The sequence below is a fragment of the Pieris napi genome, chromosome 22, assembly GCF_905475465.1.
Source record: "Pieris napi chromosome 22, ilPieNapi1.2, whole genome shotgun sequence".
Classification (NCBI taxonomy): domain Eukaryota; kingdom Metazoa; phylum Arthropoda; class Insecta; order Lepidoptera; family Pieridae; genus Pieris; species Pieris napi.
In genome coordinates, this window is record NC_062255.1 from 8,551,060 (window position 1) to 8,572,684 (window position 21,625).

Consider the following 21,625-nt stretch of genomic DNA (forward strand, 5'->3'; position numbering starts at 1 on the left):
TAAATCTTTTTGTATACATCGTCAAAAGAACAACAGAATTTCGGTCAAGATTAATGTTATTTATTGCAAATGATTTGAGGTCTAGGTCAAACATCGGACAAAATAAACTTAAAATTAAATCAAATTTACTTTGAAACATCCATTATTTTGTGATAACGTAGATATTGTTCTTGTATAATCAAACAACCGTGACTATTGATAAGCTTTTCATAACAGGAAGACATTGTATAATCAATTATATAAACGTTACGCCAAAGATTTTCCTAATGTTCCAGTGCGTAGGATTTTGTCTAGGAATTATCCATTTCCAAAAATATATTATTAAGTCGTTTAGACTTGATCCCTTGGCGTTGCGTAGTTGAGTCTCTCTGCATCTTCTACCGCACTACCTTTACCATGGTAAAGAGACTCAAGGCAGAATACAAAATACTATCCATATCACTTTAACATCCGTCGTTCCACAACTGTGCGTTTCTTCAGTTTTTGCCGCGCATCACCACTATGTGGAACCAGCTGCCCACTGAAGTATTTCCGAACCAATTCTTCCTTCAAGAAAACAGCGTTGCAATTCTTAAAAGACCGGGATCGCACTTGCGAGCCCTCGGGCCCCTTTTATATAAAATTTAATAAATAAAATAGACGTGTATTATCTTTTTACTTCTCTTTAACTTCCACAGAATCGCCCGCGTGGATTTTGTGTATCGCGACCTCCATAACAAAAAACTCGTTATATTTCAACCGGTATACTTATATAACGAATTACATATATGTATATCCTTTTTAGGAATCACACTATCTATGAGTGTAACCATACAAAAATCCGTCCGTTTTTGAGTTTATCGTGTTCCCGATCTAAAAAAATAGTTTTTTGCAATGCTTTTGGAAGTAACAGAGTAAGAGCGAGTCTACGGGACGCCCAAAAAGGGCAGTCACTGCAGCCCATGGGCACCGATTTTAGTGGGTGTAATGCCGGCCTTTGAGGGAGAATGATCTTTCTATAAACAATTGGAGGTCGTATTACCGGGAGTTGATTACACAGTTCGCTAGTTCGCAAAAGAAAATGTCTTCTGAAGCGGACCGAGGAAGACAGCCATCAAGGTGATGCGGATGTAAGCATTTACATAAAACTTTGTTACAAATAAATCTTCTAATATATAAAATTCTTGTGTCACAATGTTCGTTCCCATACTACTCCGAAACGGCTCGACCGAATCTTATGAATTTTTTTATGCATGTTCAGTAAGTCTGAGAATCGGCTACTATGCATCTTTCAAACCACTAAGTAATAAGGGGACGCCACCCCAATTTTTTTTCTTTTTTGATATTTTTATTATGATACAACATACAAAAATACATACAACCCTTAATTTTCAACCGACTACGATCAACCCATATATTTTTATGTAGTAGATAGTTTTTTTATTGAACTAAAAAAATGTTTCCTAGAAATAATATACATGGCAAAACAACGCTTGCCGGGTCAGCTAGTATAATAATGCGTAATACTCGCAAAAAAATCTTCCTTCGCTTTCAACCAAACTTAAGAACTGCCCTGCGATTCTGTAACTCAGCGGTGTTCGGATCGCCGGTCGCGCTCAAATCTGTGTGAGTTCGAAAAGTGAGTTACAGAATCGCAGGGCTGAGCCGTATCTTTCATTCGTGATGATAACGTGGCATATAGTAAACTAAATGAACATAAACCGATAAATTAAATGGTATGGTCATAGGTTATCAAACCTTTCACGCATTGATAATGACATTGCAATAAACATTATTTCTTATATAAACACTTTCTACTAGACTTCGGCATCACTATTACTATTATATGATATTGGTATGTTATCTAAAGCTGGCGGCTTCAACCCATTTACACTTTGTGCTTGTGTAGTGTATGTGAATAAGCGCGACTGTCAATGTCAAACTGAATATGCATCATGAAAAGACTGTCCGTCTCTCTCGCGCTCGGTCAAGCTTATGAGTATAAAAGAGACAGTTATTGTTTTGCTTTTGCTACTGTTGATGTTGATCTTTTTTCTCATTATTATTTTGTCTGTGATTGTTTACTTATTTGGTTGGAGGTTAGAATACTTTGAAAAAAATGTCTTATGAAATATATTCCGTCTACACATTACCAGGACAATCTCGTGAAATCATGCACAATGTTTTTAATTATTTTAAGCATCTTAATAAAAACAGTTTAATGAAAAAATAATATTTTTAATTTGACATCAGATGCGACTGGGGTTTCTAAGAGGAGTTTATTTATATACAACCCACCCAACCTTACTAAAACCTGAGTAGACTAAAATATATGGCTTGGCAAAAAAGTCATATTTTTAAACATACTGTATAGTGAAATTGCATTAGTGTGAGTACTGTGAACGCGCCGGCTTTCGATAACCGACCTATACCTCTCAAACTCAAAATAACTTTATTCAATAGGTAACCAAGTACACTTATGAACGTCAACAGAAAAGATGTTAAATTGATTCTAAATTTACACTTACTACCAGTTCGCAAGTCAAGGGCGTAGAGCGGTCAAGAAGAACTGGCAAGAAACTCTCCGCCACTCTTTTAAATCGCCATGTTTTGAGTCATACAAATCGTTTGAACTGGAGCAAATCCAAGGATTAGGATCATTTAAGTATTCGTCAAATTTATAAAAAGCTTTACTCATTAATTTACGTTTAACGAGAATTTATTCAAAATCACAGAACAGATTTTTATTTTTTTTACTTATGTAACTTTAATGACGTTGTGGTTTATGACATTTTCCTTTGAATAAATGTAATGTAAAGGGAGGGCAAAACTTGCTGAGTTTCTTGCCCGTTCTTCTCAGAACAAGGCCTCCTGGTAGTTTTGCGAACGGATGGCGTAGTCTTGCTCTTTCGTGAATTTTGTAAACGTTGTTGACATTCATAAGCATGCTCTAAGAAGCATCTAAATTGAATAAACGTATTTTGATTTTTTTTTTGAATGTATGGAAATAATTACGAACTGCATAGATTAACGATATTAATTGTCAGTTGAGTGAACTGACAAAAGGTCTGCTCATCAGTTTCTATAATGTAAGAAGTAGTTAGTCATTTTGTAAATATTTTAATTTATTGCTGTTTAATATTCTGGTGTTTTTATCTATATGTATGTGTTGTTTTGTGTGTAAATACTTGCCGCATTCGCATCTGTAATGGTAGCTTAATTTGTTAAAAAAATGATTACAAAATGTAAAGTAAATATTCTTTTATATGATATGTATTTGATTAACATTATATTATTACAACGCCGCAGATACTCCTATTTGACTATGCTCTCGGAGCGTAACTTGAATTCAGGTACGCGGTTTTAAAACTTAGAGCACCTGTGCGTTATTTACAGTCAATGCTCGTACTTACAACCAAAACCCCATCACCAAGGTCAGTACCACTAATCAACAATGGGGTAATGCAAAATCTTGTTAGACACCACAAAATAATTATAGGTTGCATAAATTGGTTGGTTTAAAGTAGGACGTCACACGCTGGCCCAAAAATGTGTTAATTGCTTGACCAATTTTTTTTAAAGGCACACTAACGAAACTCACACAGTAACACAATACATGCGTGATGCACATGCATGTATTGTGTGTGCATGTAATGTTTAACCTTAAGGGCCTGATCGACGGACGAGTAAGACCGCGGTTTTATGGCTCGTCGGTAAAGCTCGCCGGTGTATCATTGCAAAACCACGGTTTTAAATACCGCTGAGCCTGGCTCGCGGCTCGTCGTCGTGGCATATTTTTTACTCGGCTCGCCATGCAAAACCGCGTATCGGAAAGAGAACAAGACATGTTTGCGACTGTTTTGCTTGCTAATCGATCAGCACCAACGAGCCGCGAGCCAGGTTCGTCGGTATTTAAAACCACGGTCTTACTCGTCCGTCGATCATAGGCTTTAAGGGCCTGATCGACGGACGAGTAAGACCGCGGTTTTATGGCTCGTCGGTAAAGCTCACCGGTGTATCATTGCAAAACCACGGTTTTAAATACCGCCGAGCCTCGCTCGCGGCTCGTCGTCGTGCTATATTTTTTACTCGGCTCGCCATGCAAAACCGCGTGTCGGAAAGAGAACAAGACATGTTTGCGACTGTTTTGCTTGCTAATCGATCAGCACCAACGAGCCACGAGCCAGGTTCGTCGGTATTTAAAACCACGGTCTTACTCGCCCGTCGATCATAGGCTTTAAAACGAATAAAATAATATTTCACTGTAACGACAAATTTAGTTCCCAGGGTTCCCGTCGGCAATGAGTGGTGGCGCGGACTCTACACACTATACGATAGCCCACAGTTTAGCAAGAAATTCTAAAAAACATCATAAAAATAACATGTTGCTATGGCAACTAGACACAAACAATAGAAGTTCAAAGAAATAATGTTTAAGTAGACCAAGGTGACAGCTACTTTTCTATTTAATTGTAATATGAAAGTCAATATACTATTTATTATTACGGATATAGCGTAAGCAGTGTTTGCTTAGTGGATTCAGCGTGCGACTCTCAACTCTGAGGTCATAGGTTCGATCCTCGGCTGTGCTTTTTTCACTTTGTTTCTCTTTCTCTTTCAAACTAGCCTGATGTATCACTAGTTTACTTTTCTCATGTAAGTGAATGTTGTAATATTCTTAATGAGACAAACAAAATACATAAGTCAGTTTCCAAGCGGAAGTCTGCAAAGCGACAAAAGGATCTATATTGGGCATAATACTATAGAGTATAGAGCATTAACCGAAGATAACATCATACATGAAGTGGTACCTCTTTCAATTGATAAAGGCTTGGTATGAAATTGCTTGGAATTTATATTTGCTCATTCATTTTGGGCTTACAAATTTGTAAAAACTGTCCTTTTTATTTTCAGTTTTGATAAATACTTGCACTAAGTTGTACTTCTATTTGTCAGAGTCGCTAAGTTTAAAGGTCAATATTTATAAATTCTCAATTATTATGTCGCATCGTGCGCATAAGGAAATATCAACTTTACCTATATACACGTATTAAAGACTAAAATTCTCAATTATGTCGCATCCGGAATCGCATGCGCATAAGGAAAGATCAACTTTACCTCTTTACATTAAACACTAATAATTTGAAATACCCACTATATCAAATAAATTATTGTTTTCAATAGTAGTATTATAATACACAGCGTTTTGGCACAATATCACCGATATCCAGATTGACAATTCTGATAAACGAGCTGGATATCAATACTGGCTCACACTTTGAAATCGATTTTCGTTTAGTTTTTATAATTTAATTTCTTTTTCTCTTTGTGTATACTATATGCCTATAGGTTCTTGTCACAATGTTCACTTCATTTTTAGTATACTATTGTGTGAGTGTGCCGAACGTTGAAATTAATAAAATAATATAAACAATAGTAGTGTGTTAAGTATGGAAGATAGACTTCATACTGTAAAGAAATATTAAATAATTTACATGATTACTTGAAAACTAACTCGCCTATAGATAAGTGTCCTTCAGTCGAGACTAATCCAAGAATGAATTCTATATCTCAAAGGCACTGAAGTTTTTGCCAGGGAAAAGAGACAATGAAGCTTTAATCTAAATGATTATTTTATTGCAAAGAGGAGACCTCACCTACTTTACATTTAAAGCTTTTATACATAGTAACATGACAAAACGATCTTTAACGTTTTACCTATACAGACGATATGGTAATTGGCAATTAATCTTACATATTCTTAATATAATTAAAACATTTCCTTCTACGCAATTAAAGAAAAAACTTAATTTATGTGCTTTTTATCGGATAAAATCCAGAAGCAAATTCAATATTTGGTATTTCACATGGTCATAAAGTCAATGACCAGCCACACCTGGGAAATACCTAATTTAATTATAAACAATCACCGTAATTGCATCGTAAAATTACTCCAAAAGGTCGCGTTTATTGTATTTTGATGCGATATTTTATGAATATTTCGTTAATTTTGATTATAAATATACGCTTAGTTCAAATTGTCTATGAAACGTAGGTTTTCTATGGAAAATAACTGTTAAGAACACTTCCTATGTAATTATCAACGATTCGTATGGATTTGGTCCTGACAGTATATCAAATCAAATCAAAATCGTTTAATCATATAGGTAACACAATGTACACTTATGAAATCAAAAAAGAAATATATATATTAAATGCTTCTAATTCTACACTAACTGACAGTTCTCAAATCAAGGGCGTCAAACGGAAGAGAAGAACTGGCAATAAACTCTCCGGCGCTCATTTTAATCGCCAAGTTTTTGGTTTTACACAATGTTTGTAAAGAGTTGCAACCATTACACCATATTCCACATGACACCTTAAGTAATTAATAATAATAAAATAAATTAAAAACAAAGATTTGTCCTCTATCAGCAGTAGGCATGGTGAAATAGGAGTACGCATTTACATTCTCGTGGGAACAACACGCAAATACATAGTCGAAATACCATCGCCACCGCATACACGAATTCAAGTCCGACCAGTCACCATATATGAAAAGTTTATTTGGTATTATTGTATCACATCAATATGCAAAAAACTCATTTTGTTTCACGCAGCCCGGAGATACAACTACCAATATTTAAGCCTTGGTTAGTTAAGCTATCGTGGAATATGCTTACAAGGTGTATTAAGAATATCCATAGCGCTAAATCACCTGCATCACGAGCACACATACACATCCTCACGTACATAACCTCACTTACACACCATCACACAAGTAGTAGTTATATTTGAGTCCAAGTAAAATCACACCAGGTCGCGCTTTTAGGTCTCCCAGAGTTGCAGGTGTACTGTGTACGTTATTCTAATTGGCACACTATACCTTCAAGATTTTAAAATATCTTTTGCTTCTGTGTTTATTTTTACCGAGCTACAGTAAGTTATTTTAATGATATTCATTTCGGTTTTTCCCGTGACCATGATGCATTTTACAAATACATTTTTATACAAAACTCGCTATCCTTGACTTTTGTCTTTCAAAATTCCAATTTACTGATAAATAAGGGTATATTTAAGATATACATACTTCGCTTACTTAATTGAGTAAAGGAAATAATTTGCAAAAAAAAAAATCATTAGATTAACAGTAAGTAATAATTAAAATATATTAGTATCTCTTGCGTTGAAAAACTTCAGAGAGTTTCTTGCCACTTCTCCTTTCCCGCTCTACGCCCTTGAATTGCGAACTGGTAGTAAATGTAAATTTACAATCAATTAAACATCTTTTCTGTTGACGTTCAAAAGTGTAATTGGTTACCTATAGAATAAAGTTATTTTGAGTTTGAGTTTGTATGAAACTAGCATGTATCCTTTTATAGTTAAAGCATGTTCTAAGATAACTCCCACACATTGTAGAAGTGCCTATATAACACTAATCACCTACCCCTTTTTAAAGATTATAATGTGTGTTCGCGTAGTAAAGTGCCCATGAGCAACGCATTTTACTTAACATAAGGTAAGTTTATTTACCTGTTCAGCAAAAAAGTTATCATGACATTTGCTATAGAAAGTCGCCTTTCACAAAACAACTGCAATACATTTACTTTTAATGGAAATCAGCGCGACTTGTAATCTTAGAAATCCTGTACATCTGGTAGAATCATTCATTAGCCCAGAAACCTAATACTTAGCCTGTTTGTCCACACTTCCACTACATCCAACATAATGTTCAATCACATAGGGCTTCATTATTTGAATCTGGGATGCACTAATTATAATTAAAATTATTACTAATATAAGGGTCTGTTTTACAATGTACGGACAAGTTCTACATACGGCTCATTGCATTTGACGGCTCATTGGTCTAGTGGTTAGTACTCCTGACTGCGAATCCATGGGTCCCGGGTTCGATCCCCGGCTGAGACAAACGTCGATGTGATGAGCATTTGGTGTTGTCCTTAGGTCTTGGGTGTTTAAATATGTATTTATATGTCTATCTATCTATAATATGTATGTATATCCGTTGCCTAGTACCCATAACACAAGCTTCACCAACTTAGCATGGGACTAGGTCAATTGGTGTGAATTGTCCAAACATAAAAAAAAAAGTCTAATAAGTTCCAAATTAGCTATTTATTACTTATTGGTAGGATAAACACTATTGTTCCGTTTCACGACTGTCAGATAGCGCTATTCGTCACATAAAGTCCATCATAATTTATGAGTCCGATGAATGTCAAACAGCACAATTTATCTTCCAAATAATTTGTGTTGCATAGCTATTTGGTACTTTATCCATACATTGTGAAACAGACCCTTAGGGTCTGTTTCACAATGTATGGATAAAGTACCAAATAGCTATGCAACACATAAATTATTTGGAAGATAAAAGTTCCGAATAAGAAACTTTGCGTTTCACAATCATATTTTATCCGGCACATAACTATCCGACACATAAAGAAGATTGTGGTAGCAACACCAAATTCGTATGTTCCGTTTTTTTGTTACGAACAAATAAAGTTACAAAATTCTATAGAAAAACATAGAACCTTAACCTTTTTGTTGGTCATTTAATATTACTTGTAATGAAACGGGCTGTCATTTTCACATGGTATTTTTGTTTGTTAGGTTATTGAGTATTTTAGTACATATTTTAGTTCGGTGCCTTCGGCTTGACCTTTCCGTTGTTTTTGTGATTCGAGGTGGATTCTTTAACTTAAAAAAATGTCTACGCAAAAACGTGAAAGAAGCGTCAATTTCAGCCGGGAAGAAGTTGAGCTTCTAACTTCGCTTGTTGCTGATCATAAAAATATATTAGAAAATAAAAAAAGTGACTCAGTCACCTGGCAGGAGAAAGAGCAGTGCTGGAAGACGTTAGAGGCGCTGTTTAATAGCACAAGTGGGGAAAACTTTCGCAGCGCTAAAACTTTAAAAGCTAAATACGAAGGCTTAAAGAGGGGTACAAGAAAAAAGTCTGCCTTGATACATGCTGAAACGTAACGTAAAGGAGGTGGCCCTGGTGCTGCTACTCCTCTTACCCCTATCGAGGAAAAAGTCAAAGACATGATATTGTTGTCTGTCGAAGGAATTGAAAGTCAATTTGACTCCGATCGCATTGGTAAGATATACAATACAAATTACTTTATTTTCTCTCACAAATGAAACAATATTACATACATATTATGATATAATTTTAGAAAGAGAATCTATCCATTCAGTTGAGGCAGACGTTTGTACACAGAAGGAAGATTCTAATTGAGTTGTTGGTAAGTTAGTCGGACTTTACCTTTTATGTTTCACTTCAGGTGAATGTGGTAGTGCTACCCCAAAAAAATTGGCAATTGAAAAGTGGACCAACTGGAAGCCAAAATCTCTACGTTCCAAAAAAATCCCGCTTTATGTAAGTTATTTGTATTAAAGTAGATTTATTTCATTATTAGGTTTTGCCTATAGTCACCACGCTATATCTAAAACTCGCGGATAAGCCCTAAGTCGCTTTCATCGACACCCACAAGCAAATATTGAGTGGTACTACTCGTCTTTGCTGCCACCACACGACTAACCAATCAATCTATTTTCAGCTACTCCGAAGATGAAAAGGCCATTCGAAAAAGTTGCTGATTCAAAATTAGAGATTGCGGATCTGCAAAAGAAGATTCTGGAGGTAGAGCTTCTAAATAAGAGAAAGCAATGGGCATTTGAAGAGGAAGAAAGAGAGCATAAAAGATAATTATGGGCCATAGAAAAAAATATGTTGTTAAATAAATTAGAAAAATAATCGATTTTGTGCCTGGAGCGAGGATGTATTGTAATAAAAATTTGTATTTTTATTTTAATAAAAGCATTGAATGTTTATTTAATTTATCACAAAAATTTTGTAATTTATAAAATATTATAGTAATAAAGCAAAATAATCACTAATAAGATTACTTCGCACACTTGCATTTCCCACGTTGTCAATTGCGCTTTGATCAATATCATCAGCAGGTTCATCTACTTGTTGCAGTAGTTCAAAATGTTCATCTCGCATATCAATAGCAATATTGTGCAACACCGCACATGCCACTATCACGGCTTGTACACGAGATACATGAAGTAAAATCTTTTTTGACAAAATGGGGAACCGGTTTTTCCAAACACCATATGTCATTTCCACCACATTTCTGCTTCGAATTTGAGATTCGTTATATAAAAAAAAATAAAAAAACTAGAAACAATAATCGAATAAATAACAAAGTACAAACTACATAGTTTAATAGATATTATGTTTTTATATGGTTATTGGATCTTTTATAGGAACATGGGTACAATCAATAGCGCCAATGAGTCTTGGAAATTTAGCCATATTGTAAAACTCTGGCTGTATTTCTTGAGTATCGGTTGGAAATTTGATAAAATCAGGACGGAGCTGTGCAATAGCCTATGAAATCAAGGTGACAATGCGACTGGCAGGAGCTTTGCTGACACCAGAGAAATCACCGACTACTGTGAGAAAACTTCCTGTTGCATAATATCTCAAAGTCAATAGTAGACGAGTAATCGGCATTATAACATGATTTCTGAAACAAACATGGCTTAGATTTGGTACATAAGGAATTCGTTGGTTAGGTAAATAGATTCCTATTCCTACTTATTTTGTCTAGGAAAACCAGACACAATAGAAAATCTATTGTTAAGTGGATCCAGCAGCGCTCATCTGGTAGCTAAACCAATCATTGCGGGTTGTATGTATGTAGGTACTTACCTTTCTGTAGGAGCAGAAATTGTTTCTTCAATCATTGAATAAACAAACATCACGGCTTCTTTAGTAAGTCTGAACCGTGTCCTAAAGTCCGTTTCGTCCAATGTCTCCATATAGTTGGTTCTATTCTGAAATACGGGATTCCTGCGCGGTGTTGTGATGCGATCAAAGTATTCATCAAACTCATCTTCAAGAGTTTCAAAAACGTCCATCATATTATTGAATCACAACGTTTTCTTGTCTGACATCAGTCAAACACACTTATGTTTCAGATAAATTGTGCTATTTGCCACTTCATCCGACATATAACTTATGATGGACTTTATGTGACGAATAGCGCTATCTGACAGTTGTGAAACGCAACAATAGTGTTTATCCTATCAATAAGTAATAAATAGCTTATTTGGAACTTATGTGGAACTTATCCGGACATTGTGAAACAGACCCTTAATGTCACAAAGTTAAGACTGTTGAGATGTTTTGCATTCTTTACAGTGAACGTGAAACAACGAACGAATGAGTAAAATGTCAATGTCATTGGCTGTGACAGTCGAAGTTAGTTTTTGTCACCTATTTTCCAATTATATTGTAGAAAATTCCAACTATATTGAACAGTGTTGGCCTAGTAGATTCAGCGTGCGACTCTCATACCTGAGGTCGTAGGTTCGATCCCCGGCTGTGCACCAATGGACTTTCTTTCTATGTGCGCATTTAACATTTACTCGAACATTAACAGTGAAAGAAAACATCGTGAGGAAACCGACACGTCTTAGACCCAAAAAGTCGACGGCGTGTTTCTGGAACTGGAGGCTGATCACCTACTTGCCTATTAGGTTTAAATTTACTATGAAACAGATTCAGAAATCTGAGGCCAAGACCTAAAGAGGTTATAGCGCCACTGAATTTTTTATTTTTTTTATTATAGAAAATTCACTTCCCAATTCAAATACATAAGGGACTTGTCTTTGAAGTTTGTCTTGTAAATGTAAAGTCGCACTCTTTTTTGTGAACTTTATTGTAGATATATATATATATATATATTACGTAATGAGGTCCACTGGACGCATGCATCTCTCTATATAAACTAATAGATATTGTGATTTCTGAGAAAGGAGGTTTTATATTTGGCTGAATTATAAAGATTTTTGGTGAAAGAAATCTATCATATATAGTAACAAATATATCTATCACATATGTAGGGAAAGTTAAGTGAAATTAAAATGGTTGAAAACGGCGATGTTATGTATAATAACGTTTTGCGTTGGAAGCGTTCAAGTATTATATCATGCAATTTTTGAAGATTATTGACCCCTGTAACGCGCCGTAACCTTTTTTCTGAACCAAAGTACAGTAAAACGTTACCCAGTGACTTTTTATACCCAAAAGTTACCATGTGGTGTAAAGTACTGGAAAGTCGAAAATAATATTAACAATAACGCGTAATTCAATCCCCGCCCCCATCGTTACGTTTTACAAAAGGACCCCCCCCTCCAAAATTCGTTACGTCATACTTGAACGCTCCCTTATTTAGAAAAAAATACTCAAACCACTTGTTGGTTAGATAAGCTCCTTACATAACATTACATTACGTGACAACCGCTACTTCGACAAGTGTTAACTATTGACATTATTGGTAATGAACATAACGCGTTTTACCATTCGTATAAATGTATTTTTTTTAATTTACATTTATAAATAAACATATACACAAATAATGACAAGGCACTTTGGACGTATAATATCGATACACATTGGAAGTTGGTAACCGTACAACCTACAATTATCCTCGAATAGCTATTGTTTTGTCCTTATCACTCTCGAGTTAATTTGATAATAAATAAACGTGACAGAAAACTCTAGCTTTATAGCATAATAAGACTAGGAAATTAATTAGATCGTTCGTTTAGACACAAAACATTAGAATTGAAGCTAGTGTTGAACATATAAATAGAAACACTATCCTGATTAATCTATTATATAAAATTCTCGTGTCACAATGCTAGTTCCCATACTCCGCCGAAACGGTTCGACCGATTATTATGCATATTCAGTAACTCTGAGAATCAGCTACTATCTATCTTTCAAACCCCTGAAATTGGGGTTTGAATTTTATTCTTATTTTTTAGACATTTTTTTATTACGTGTCATTAATAAATTCATACAACCCGTAATTTTAGTACCTATAGTTATTTTTATTGAACTAAAAAAATATTTCCTAGTAATAATATAAATGGAAAAACAACGTTTGCCGGCTCAGCTAGAATTAATATACCTACTATTCATCTATAAGGAATAAATAGGAAACGTAAATTAATTAGTTTGCGTTTTTTAATTACTGCGTCATCCTAACAATAATTAATAATAATCAGCGATTAATGAGACCATTGTTTATTTATTTTGTGTTAGATAGACAATTTGATAAAAGCAGTGTTGGCATAGTGGCTTCCGCTTGCGACTCTAATCCTGAGGTCGTAGGTTCGATTCCCGGCTGTGCACCAATGGACTTTCTGTCTATGTGAAGGAAAATATCGTGAGGAAACCGGCTTGCCTTAGACTCAACAAGTCGACGGCATATGTCAGGCACAGGAGGCTGATCACCTTCTTGCCTATTAGATTGACAAATGATCATGAAACAGATACAGAAAAAGGTGGTAGCCACTGATTTATTTTTCATATTTCTTTTATAAAATCAATTTAATCCGTCAATATCGATTCAGCACTTGCCAATGGAAAATAATCATCAGAATCGATTAGTCTAATTGATAACTGCGACCTATTCCACTATCAATGAAGATTAAGAATGTGGGGCGTGGCCGAATTAAACAATATCTAGAGTTACGGCCGTGTGTTGAATAAATTATAGGAAATAAAGCGAAAGTAATACCCATAACAAGATTTTTTTAGGTCACACAGGTGACCAAACATGACGGTAAAAATTTTAAATTCTTGAACACTTTTAGACAAGTATGTAGTCCCAACTACCTGAACGCGATAAACTCAAAAACTACCAAACGAATCATTGTACCGTTTTCACTAATAAATAGTTACGTGGAAGGTTTAGGTGTATAATTCAAATAAATTACAGTTCGCAAAAAATATTTCAAAGCGAACGAAGCTCTGGGCTGAAGCTAGTTTATAGAGTCAAAATATGTATGAAAACTAAAACAAATAACTTTAGTAATATAGATAACCATTTTTTTTATTTTTTATATCCGAGGTGGAAATGCATTTGCGCATCCCCTGAACAGGGGTATGTGGGACTCGACCCACGACAAAATCTCTGCTATTCAGAGACTGGGTGAGCAATACCCACTAAAACCACCTCGAGTAGTTCCGATAAAGCCGCGTTACAGAGGCTCCGAATATAGGTAACCAAGTACACTTATGAACGTTAACAGAAAATTGTAAATTGATTCTAAATTTACATTAACTACCAACTGGTAGAACTCGCCAAGCGTTGAGCGAAAGAAGAACTGGCAAGAAAGCTAGTTTCTCTCTCTTTTTAATCGCCAAGTTTTGAGTCATCATACAAATTGTTTGAACTGGAGCTAATCAATTCCAAGGATGAGGATCAATTATTAATTGATTAATTTACGTTTAACGAGTTTTGAATTTATTCAGTGATAATTCTCTAATTTCGCTTGGGAATTTGTTTTAAAAACGAATACAATTTCCATAAAATGAGTGGTTTATCTACTATAGCAGGTCGTACGCTTAAATTCTGTTTCGAGTATTATACTGGTGATATATGGACAGAGAATTCAAACAAACGAATATTATTTGCCAAGGATTGAACATTACCCACAACCAACAATTATTATTGCTTATCTTGTACTTAAATAACAATTTTAAATTACGCATCCGCAAGCCGCAATCTTTTCGTATAATTGCTTATGAATATTAAGAAACCAAGGGCATACATCTATTAGGGTTTTATTACTGTTATATAAAACTACAACTTTATTTTATTTTTGCTTTCAAACATCACATGTTACAAGGAGGACATTCATATACTTATGAATATATTTATAGAAAGGATATACATGTGTAGTCAGATCAAGCACACAAATGCAAATGGATAGTTCATACACTCCGAAAGGATCCCAATCATATTCCAAAGCAGGCGCTTGATTGAAACCTGCAATAAAAGCGGAAGCGTGGCCCAGGCAAACCTGGCGCCGTACACATGAGGCAAAAAGAGTGGGAAAGACTTGAGCGAGGTGAAATACGAGGACCGAGAATCAAGACCGAACGCGATGGGGACTCACTGTGGACGCCCTCTGCCCCATCTAGGGGTTATAGAACATTAAGCCATGTAAGTCATATACACTTGTAAAAATTACAAGTGAACCTAGGAAGCAGCAACCAACAGAACTTCCTTACAATCGAGTAGCCCGTAATATCTCAGCACACAACTCACTAGGAGACTCTTTGTATTGAAGAAGTCGCATGGGTCCGCCAAGCATCCGCGAATAAACACGGTAAATACAATATGTAGGAATAAAGATAATAACAAATAAATACCTTAACACAGCATGGTTTCTAAATCGATCAGCATTATATAGTCCGGTGTTACCTGATATTCATAACTCGAAATACCTTATTATAATTTACTTTATATCTTTTGAGTTTAGCATTATTTCAATAAGGAAACACGGCTGATATATTTGCAAAATTAAAATCTTCGTAACAAATAAACGATTTCCGGCTTTACATGTATCCTTGCACTTTATAACACTTGTATGGAGTATTAAAATTACTCTAAATTCAGGGTAACGGATGCAGAATGCAGTACTGTGGTTATAAGAGCGTGATATGCTTTATAGAGCGCGAAGGGGTCAAACTAGAGGTCAACCAGTGGAAATTTGGGTTTTTCGAGGACACTAAAAAAAGTTCTTAAGACTATAATAGAACCGCGTTTATTAAACCCTATTCAGTGTCTTGACCAAGTTAAAATTTTAAGAAAACCATATAGATTTTAAATGATATTTATATTAAAAACTCTTTATAAAGTTTTTCAAAAACCCTTATTGTATAGACGTGAATGTCATTAGTAAAAATCAATCAACTGTGATCTATTATTCATGGAACATTCATTACGTAATTAATAATTTCATTGTAAATGACATTCTTTTCATTAAACCATTAGTTAGATTGCTTTTACATTAAGTAGATAATTCAACAGAACATGATGAGAATAAATCATAATCTACATATGAAACTAATAATGGAAAAACCAGAAACCATAGACGTATGTTCTATTGTCTACATGTGACAGACGACAATATTCTTGTAGACCTACTTTGAGACCCACGGGGGTCAACAACCGACCTACCTATCACAACTTGAACGATAATTAAGGTTGCTCTACTTTATTTATGCTACTGAGAAGTGACAGACTGCGTTGGAATGACTTAATTTATAAACACGCACAGTAGCTTCTAAGAAGCCGCCAATTTTTGTTGGGCTAACTTACAAACAATGGTTCGCAAGTGAGAATCAAACAAATTATATTTTTACAATCATTTAGATAATTATTTAAAAAACATAATTATCAGAATACTCACGGCCAAGTGCCTGATCGTCGATGTCTATGATGACGAAGCTGCGGTTGCGGCTCCGCGTGTAAAAGAGCTTGAGGTATCAAACTTTTCGAAGGCTTCCTCTTAAATCTATACTCCGATCTCTCCACACTTTTGCACATCCTCAGGGTCGACAGTTCCGACTCCGAACTACACCATAATGATTCCATCGAGAGCATTGTTAACGCAACAAAAATCAAGAAAAAATTCGAGAAAACTGATAGTTAAAACATCGCACGAATTTTTCGAAATTGCTTAATATCAAGGCACGGCAATGCGAATGTTGCAATTTTGCCCTGTTATGGGGAAATCGAAAGTTACGGAATCCGAGCGGCAGTAAACCAAGAACACGTCTTAACGCGTCTGGCGTGACTAACCAACTGACGACTGATAGCAAATTTCAACTATAGCCCGTGATATTAACACGATATAAGTGCGTGTGCAAAATTACAATGTTTTATGTTTATAAGAGCCATTGAATATGCAAAAGTATAACAATGTCAATTTTACTTGAGAACATTCCTCTCATTAAAAGAAACAGGTATAAAGACATTTGCTTGAACCAATTGTCGCTGTAAATTGCACTTCAATAACTGTAAAGTGTTTTCTGTCATACATGTAAATGAAGACAATATCTCAACCATTATCACAATCTAAAAATGTATATGCATACAGAACTTTCTTAAATGCATTTGTATTTCAGCTAACTCGAGTAGAAAGTGTGACCATCATGCATATCAGACCAATCACTGAAAACTCTTATTATTTCAGTACCAGCAATTAAGTGAAAGTAAGCAACATGTTGAAACTACTGTTGATTACATAAACAAACCAATCTTAATTAAAAATTTGTTAAAGAAAATAATTTTAGAACATATTTTGTATAATATAACAATATAAATTGATTTTATCTACATTGCAAAATATATATTAATTCATAAAATAAAGCTTAGAATTATCCACTCAATAAATTAAATTATTTTTGGAAACAATGTGTAAATTGTTTTCAATACTTAAGATGGTTTAAAAACAAGAATAAAGATTTTTCTTACTTCTCTCATATTAACGACATAAGGATAGTAGTAAACTGTTTTTATTGATACAAATGTTAAGGTAAGGTACTATATTAAAATGTTCATATTGTCATCTATTTACCCAAGCAGACCTAGAAATATAACCCCAGGTACATAGAATCTAAAATAAACATATAGGTATATTTATTTATAATGAATGAAACATTTAAGAAAAGAAAATGAAATAACTTACTCAATAATATTGGTTTGTTTACTCATCTAGGTTATGATTACACGGTAATTAAAATCTAGATCCAGATTAATAACAATATAAAATATTTGCATTACCTGTCTTCTTCTTCTGCCGACTCTTTACTCGTACAAGGATTTTTACTCTTTTTATCCATCTTCAAACCACACACTACACAATAAGCAATGAATTAGAACCATAATTATTGATATTGAATTCTAGTTCTCATGTCGTACGTAATTTATCAACGTTTATTTAGATTAATAAAGGAATAATAGTTTAACAAACTAAAATACTGCAATATTTTTTTTACATACAAAACTTTTCAAAAAAAATTCGTAATCAAAATATTTCAAAATAAAATTTATAGGACGTCATTAGACAATTTTCAATTTCACTACTGTCAGATGTCAGAACGCCAATCGACATATAAGTCTACCGACTATACACTTGTTTGGCCTGGTACACAGAGCACTAATATTTAATATTTCTGTGGTGTATGTGCGTCAAGAGTCAAGACTCACGTCGATGATGTAATGAAGAAAGGAGAAAAATCTTTTTTTAGACCTGCCAGGAATCTTATTCATGTTTATACTTTATACATGTAATTCATCTTTAGAAGAATGTCGTCAATATCACGGACTTTTAAAATAATCAATAAGAAGACTTAACTGAATTTCTCAGATGTGGCGAAAACAGAACTTGTTTATTCTTAACTCTAGCAGGGATATTCAAAATTCGGTATCTTCGATTTTCAATACATTAAAATTAAGTGTGACTCTCTTTTGAAACCCTTGCATTGAATATCGTTTTTCCGTCATGCATTTTGCTTTTAACTTTTTTATAGGCGTTACGAAATGTCATCGGTGATTTGCTAAAGATCCAAGTACTTACGGAGTTATACACAGTATACTTAATTTTATATAAATGAAAACTATAAGTATTCAAAACTTTCTAATAAAAAATGTGAGGGATAATAATTCTAAAACATATAATTATAATGTTTAAAACGATTCCATATTCATATAAATATCTTATTCGTATTTCTATTCGTTATAGTGTAACTTACCGGAATGTATTCAGCTTGTCAGCGATATTATTGAGAGGATTTTTACGCAGAGGTCCAGGTGATCCACCAGGCGAGCTATCCCGGGACTCTGCCGCAAGGGCCCTTGCAACCATCAAGTCTTGTTCGTTTAACATTCTGTAAAAACCATCGAAACGTACATTTTACAATATTTGTTTACATTTTAAGAGAAATGGTTAAGCATAAGACATACAACTCTAAGCTTTAGATAATCTGTGTGTCCACTCAAGGCTACAGCGCAATATAATCATGTTTAAATGTATATAATTTTGATATTTAATATTTCATAAACGTTTTACATTCAAGTTAATATTAAGATAGTTTCAACGATGACATTGAAACCTTACCAAGCTTATCATTTCATGTTTAAAACCACGTAGGTACACATATACATACTTTATATAAATTATTTAAGATTATTTCTTTATTAAAATTCATAACTTGATTTTCTACCTTCGATTTGTGTACATTTACTATTTAATAAAAATACAATTTACTATTTATTCATCTATGTGTGGTGTTCCATAATTAAGTATGGGACGGGGACATTTATAGGTTACTTTTTATTGACTATTAGACTAGTAAATTAGCCTTCTACCTTTTCAACAAACGATTTATATTTCGTCGAGAGTCTGTACGATTAATAGATGTAATATAAATCTTTTTATATACTCTGCGGTTTTCAAACCGAAACATAGACTATCATTTAAAAACCGAAGGTGTCGTGAGGTGCTGAATCTACGAATCCTTTCATTCAGAATACTGTATAAACTCATTTTTAATATAAATTAAACAATAGGTCCTCAACCAAACACGTGTTTAAGCTTCTTAAGTGTTTAAATATGTAAATGTTTATCTTAAACATACGCAAGTATGACCAAACACGTCATATTTTTGCTAACCATAATTTAACATGAAGACTTTAAAGATTTACTACTAATCAAGAGCTATATTGACACTTGCTTGTATGATAAATGAAAATATCGCGACTGAACCTACCTTGGACCGAAAAGTATAGAAGGTTGATCATTTTCAGGCGAAATTAAAAAAAAACACGCAACAGATACAAAATGCTGAGGCTGAGGAAGTTTTTTATATAATATGTGCTGTTCTTATCTTGTTTGATGATACTATCTTTAGGTAAAATGTTAATTTTAAGTATAAAATCTGTGTGTATAATGTATATTTAGGGTCCTTTGTAGGTTTTTAAGGTAAGATTTAATGCCTGGATTTAGGGCTCAGTATGACTTCCTATTTATTTATTATTTCCGAACCAATTCGACTAAGGGCCCTTCAAGAAAAGACCGTACCAATTCCTAAAAGGTCGGCAACGCACTAGCGAGAGCTCTGGCATTGAGCGTCGATGGCGGTATCACTTAACATCAGGAGAGCATCCTGCCCGTTTGTCCGCTATTATATATAGAAAAAAAATAAGGATTAACATACTTTTAAGACTCGACTTTGAAAATTATTAGTCATTTCTTAAAATAATTCTAAAAATTCATAATCGGTACCAAATTCTAGTATTACTCTTTTTGTCGCTTATAATATCACAACGCGCGCAAACACTTGGCAAAGATGGGCTTTAAATATTTAATATTCTCTATATTAAATAGCAAGTAACATATCGGTAAAAGTGGTTTGGTTAGCGATGAAGAAATGTTCGTGCTCTCCGAAGGTTAACTAGAGAATTGAGAGCACTGATTCAATAAATCATAGAATAATTATTATTACATAAGATCGAATAAGACATTGAATATACTTAACTAGAACAAAGTATGACAAAGGCGCGGATAACAGGAAAATTGTTTGGATTAAAAGCAATTAATTTCGTTAGTTTTTACAATTTTATGAGCTGAATCAGGACTAATAAAATTACGTGTTTGTGAAACATGTTTTTTGATTGTAAATTCAAGTAATTGGTAATATTTATTCTGTTTATACGTGTTAGTAATATGTGATATTTTATAAAATCCGTGTTACTTGGATACTATCAATTCCAGAGGACTCGTGAGTGCGATGCCAGCCTTTTAATAATACGAAGAAAGTATATAATATGTAGAAACAAATTGTCTATCTTTACTTTAACTACTTTATGAATAAAACGATCATTTAATGACGCGACGCGACGGCTAAATCCTTTTTTGTTACCATAAACAAGGTAAAAAGATTTTAAAATGAATATAAGTATGACAAAATGGACACTGTCCAATGTCGGATGGATATCTATAAACAGTTTAAAATATTGTTTTATGACTTACAAGTTTTATGTTTCCATAGAACCGTTTATAGTACTTGCTTCGTAATTTTTTAAGATAATAATAATTGAACTATCAAAAGAGCGGCCGCAGACCAGGCGGAAGATAATAAACGGCTCAAATATAAAAGCCTTTCCTCCAACATCCATTTTGTTCCCTTTGGAGTAGAGACTCTTGGGCCGTGGGATTCAAACAGGCGCTAATAAAAGATTTAAGTTGGCAACTGGTAGATAGTACCGGTGACCCCAGAGCTGGTGCTTTCCTCGCTCAACGAATAAGTATCGCAATACAGCGAAGAAATGCTGGCAGCGTTAAAGGTACATAACATGGACCAAACTGTTTCAATTTGTTTTAATTGTCTTTTTATTAATTTTTAAAAGCCCAGAATTAGATCGTCAATCAAACTTTTTTTTTATTGATTTGTATAAAGTTTTACATATTTGACGGTGCTCGAGATAGACTTAGAATACCAATTAGAATAAGGACCGAAATACGAAAACGACCACTTGTTGGCGGTACACCTCTCATACTTTTTTACGAATGAAACACATAACACATTAGTTTATTACAATACGAATTCCTTGATTGTTCATATAACTATAAAAAAAACTAAAAAAATGACAATACCACACCAAATATATGTCCGAAAATTTAGGTTTTTTTTCCAATAACATTTTTATATCCACCTTACCTGCTTGATTATACCACAAAC

General features: G+C 34.1%; 1 protein-coding gene across 4 annotated transcripts in view; it reads right to left on the minus strand.

The window, feature by feature from the left end:
* The window catches only part of LOC125060701 (NAD kinase-like), a 41,193-nt gene extending 19,568 nt beyond the window's left edge, over nucleotides 1-21,625 (minus strand). For 2 of the 4 annotated variants that reach the window (XM_047665705.1, XM_047665703.1), the window contains exon 1: nucleotides 16,291-16,694. In XM_047665705.1, the coding sequence (XP_047521661.1) occupies nucleotides 16,291-16,484 (194 nt within the window). In that variant the 5' untranslated portion in view covers nucleotides 16,485-16,694. Of the gene's footprint in view, nucleotides 1-16,290; nucleotides 16,695-17,666; nucleotides 17,859-18,637; nucleotides 18,773-21,604 lie in introns of those variants that run through there. The other 2 variants (XM_047665704.1, XM_047665707.1) reach the window with 2 other exon arrangements.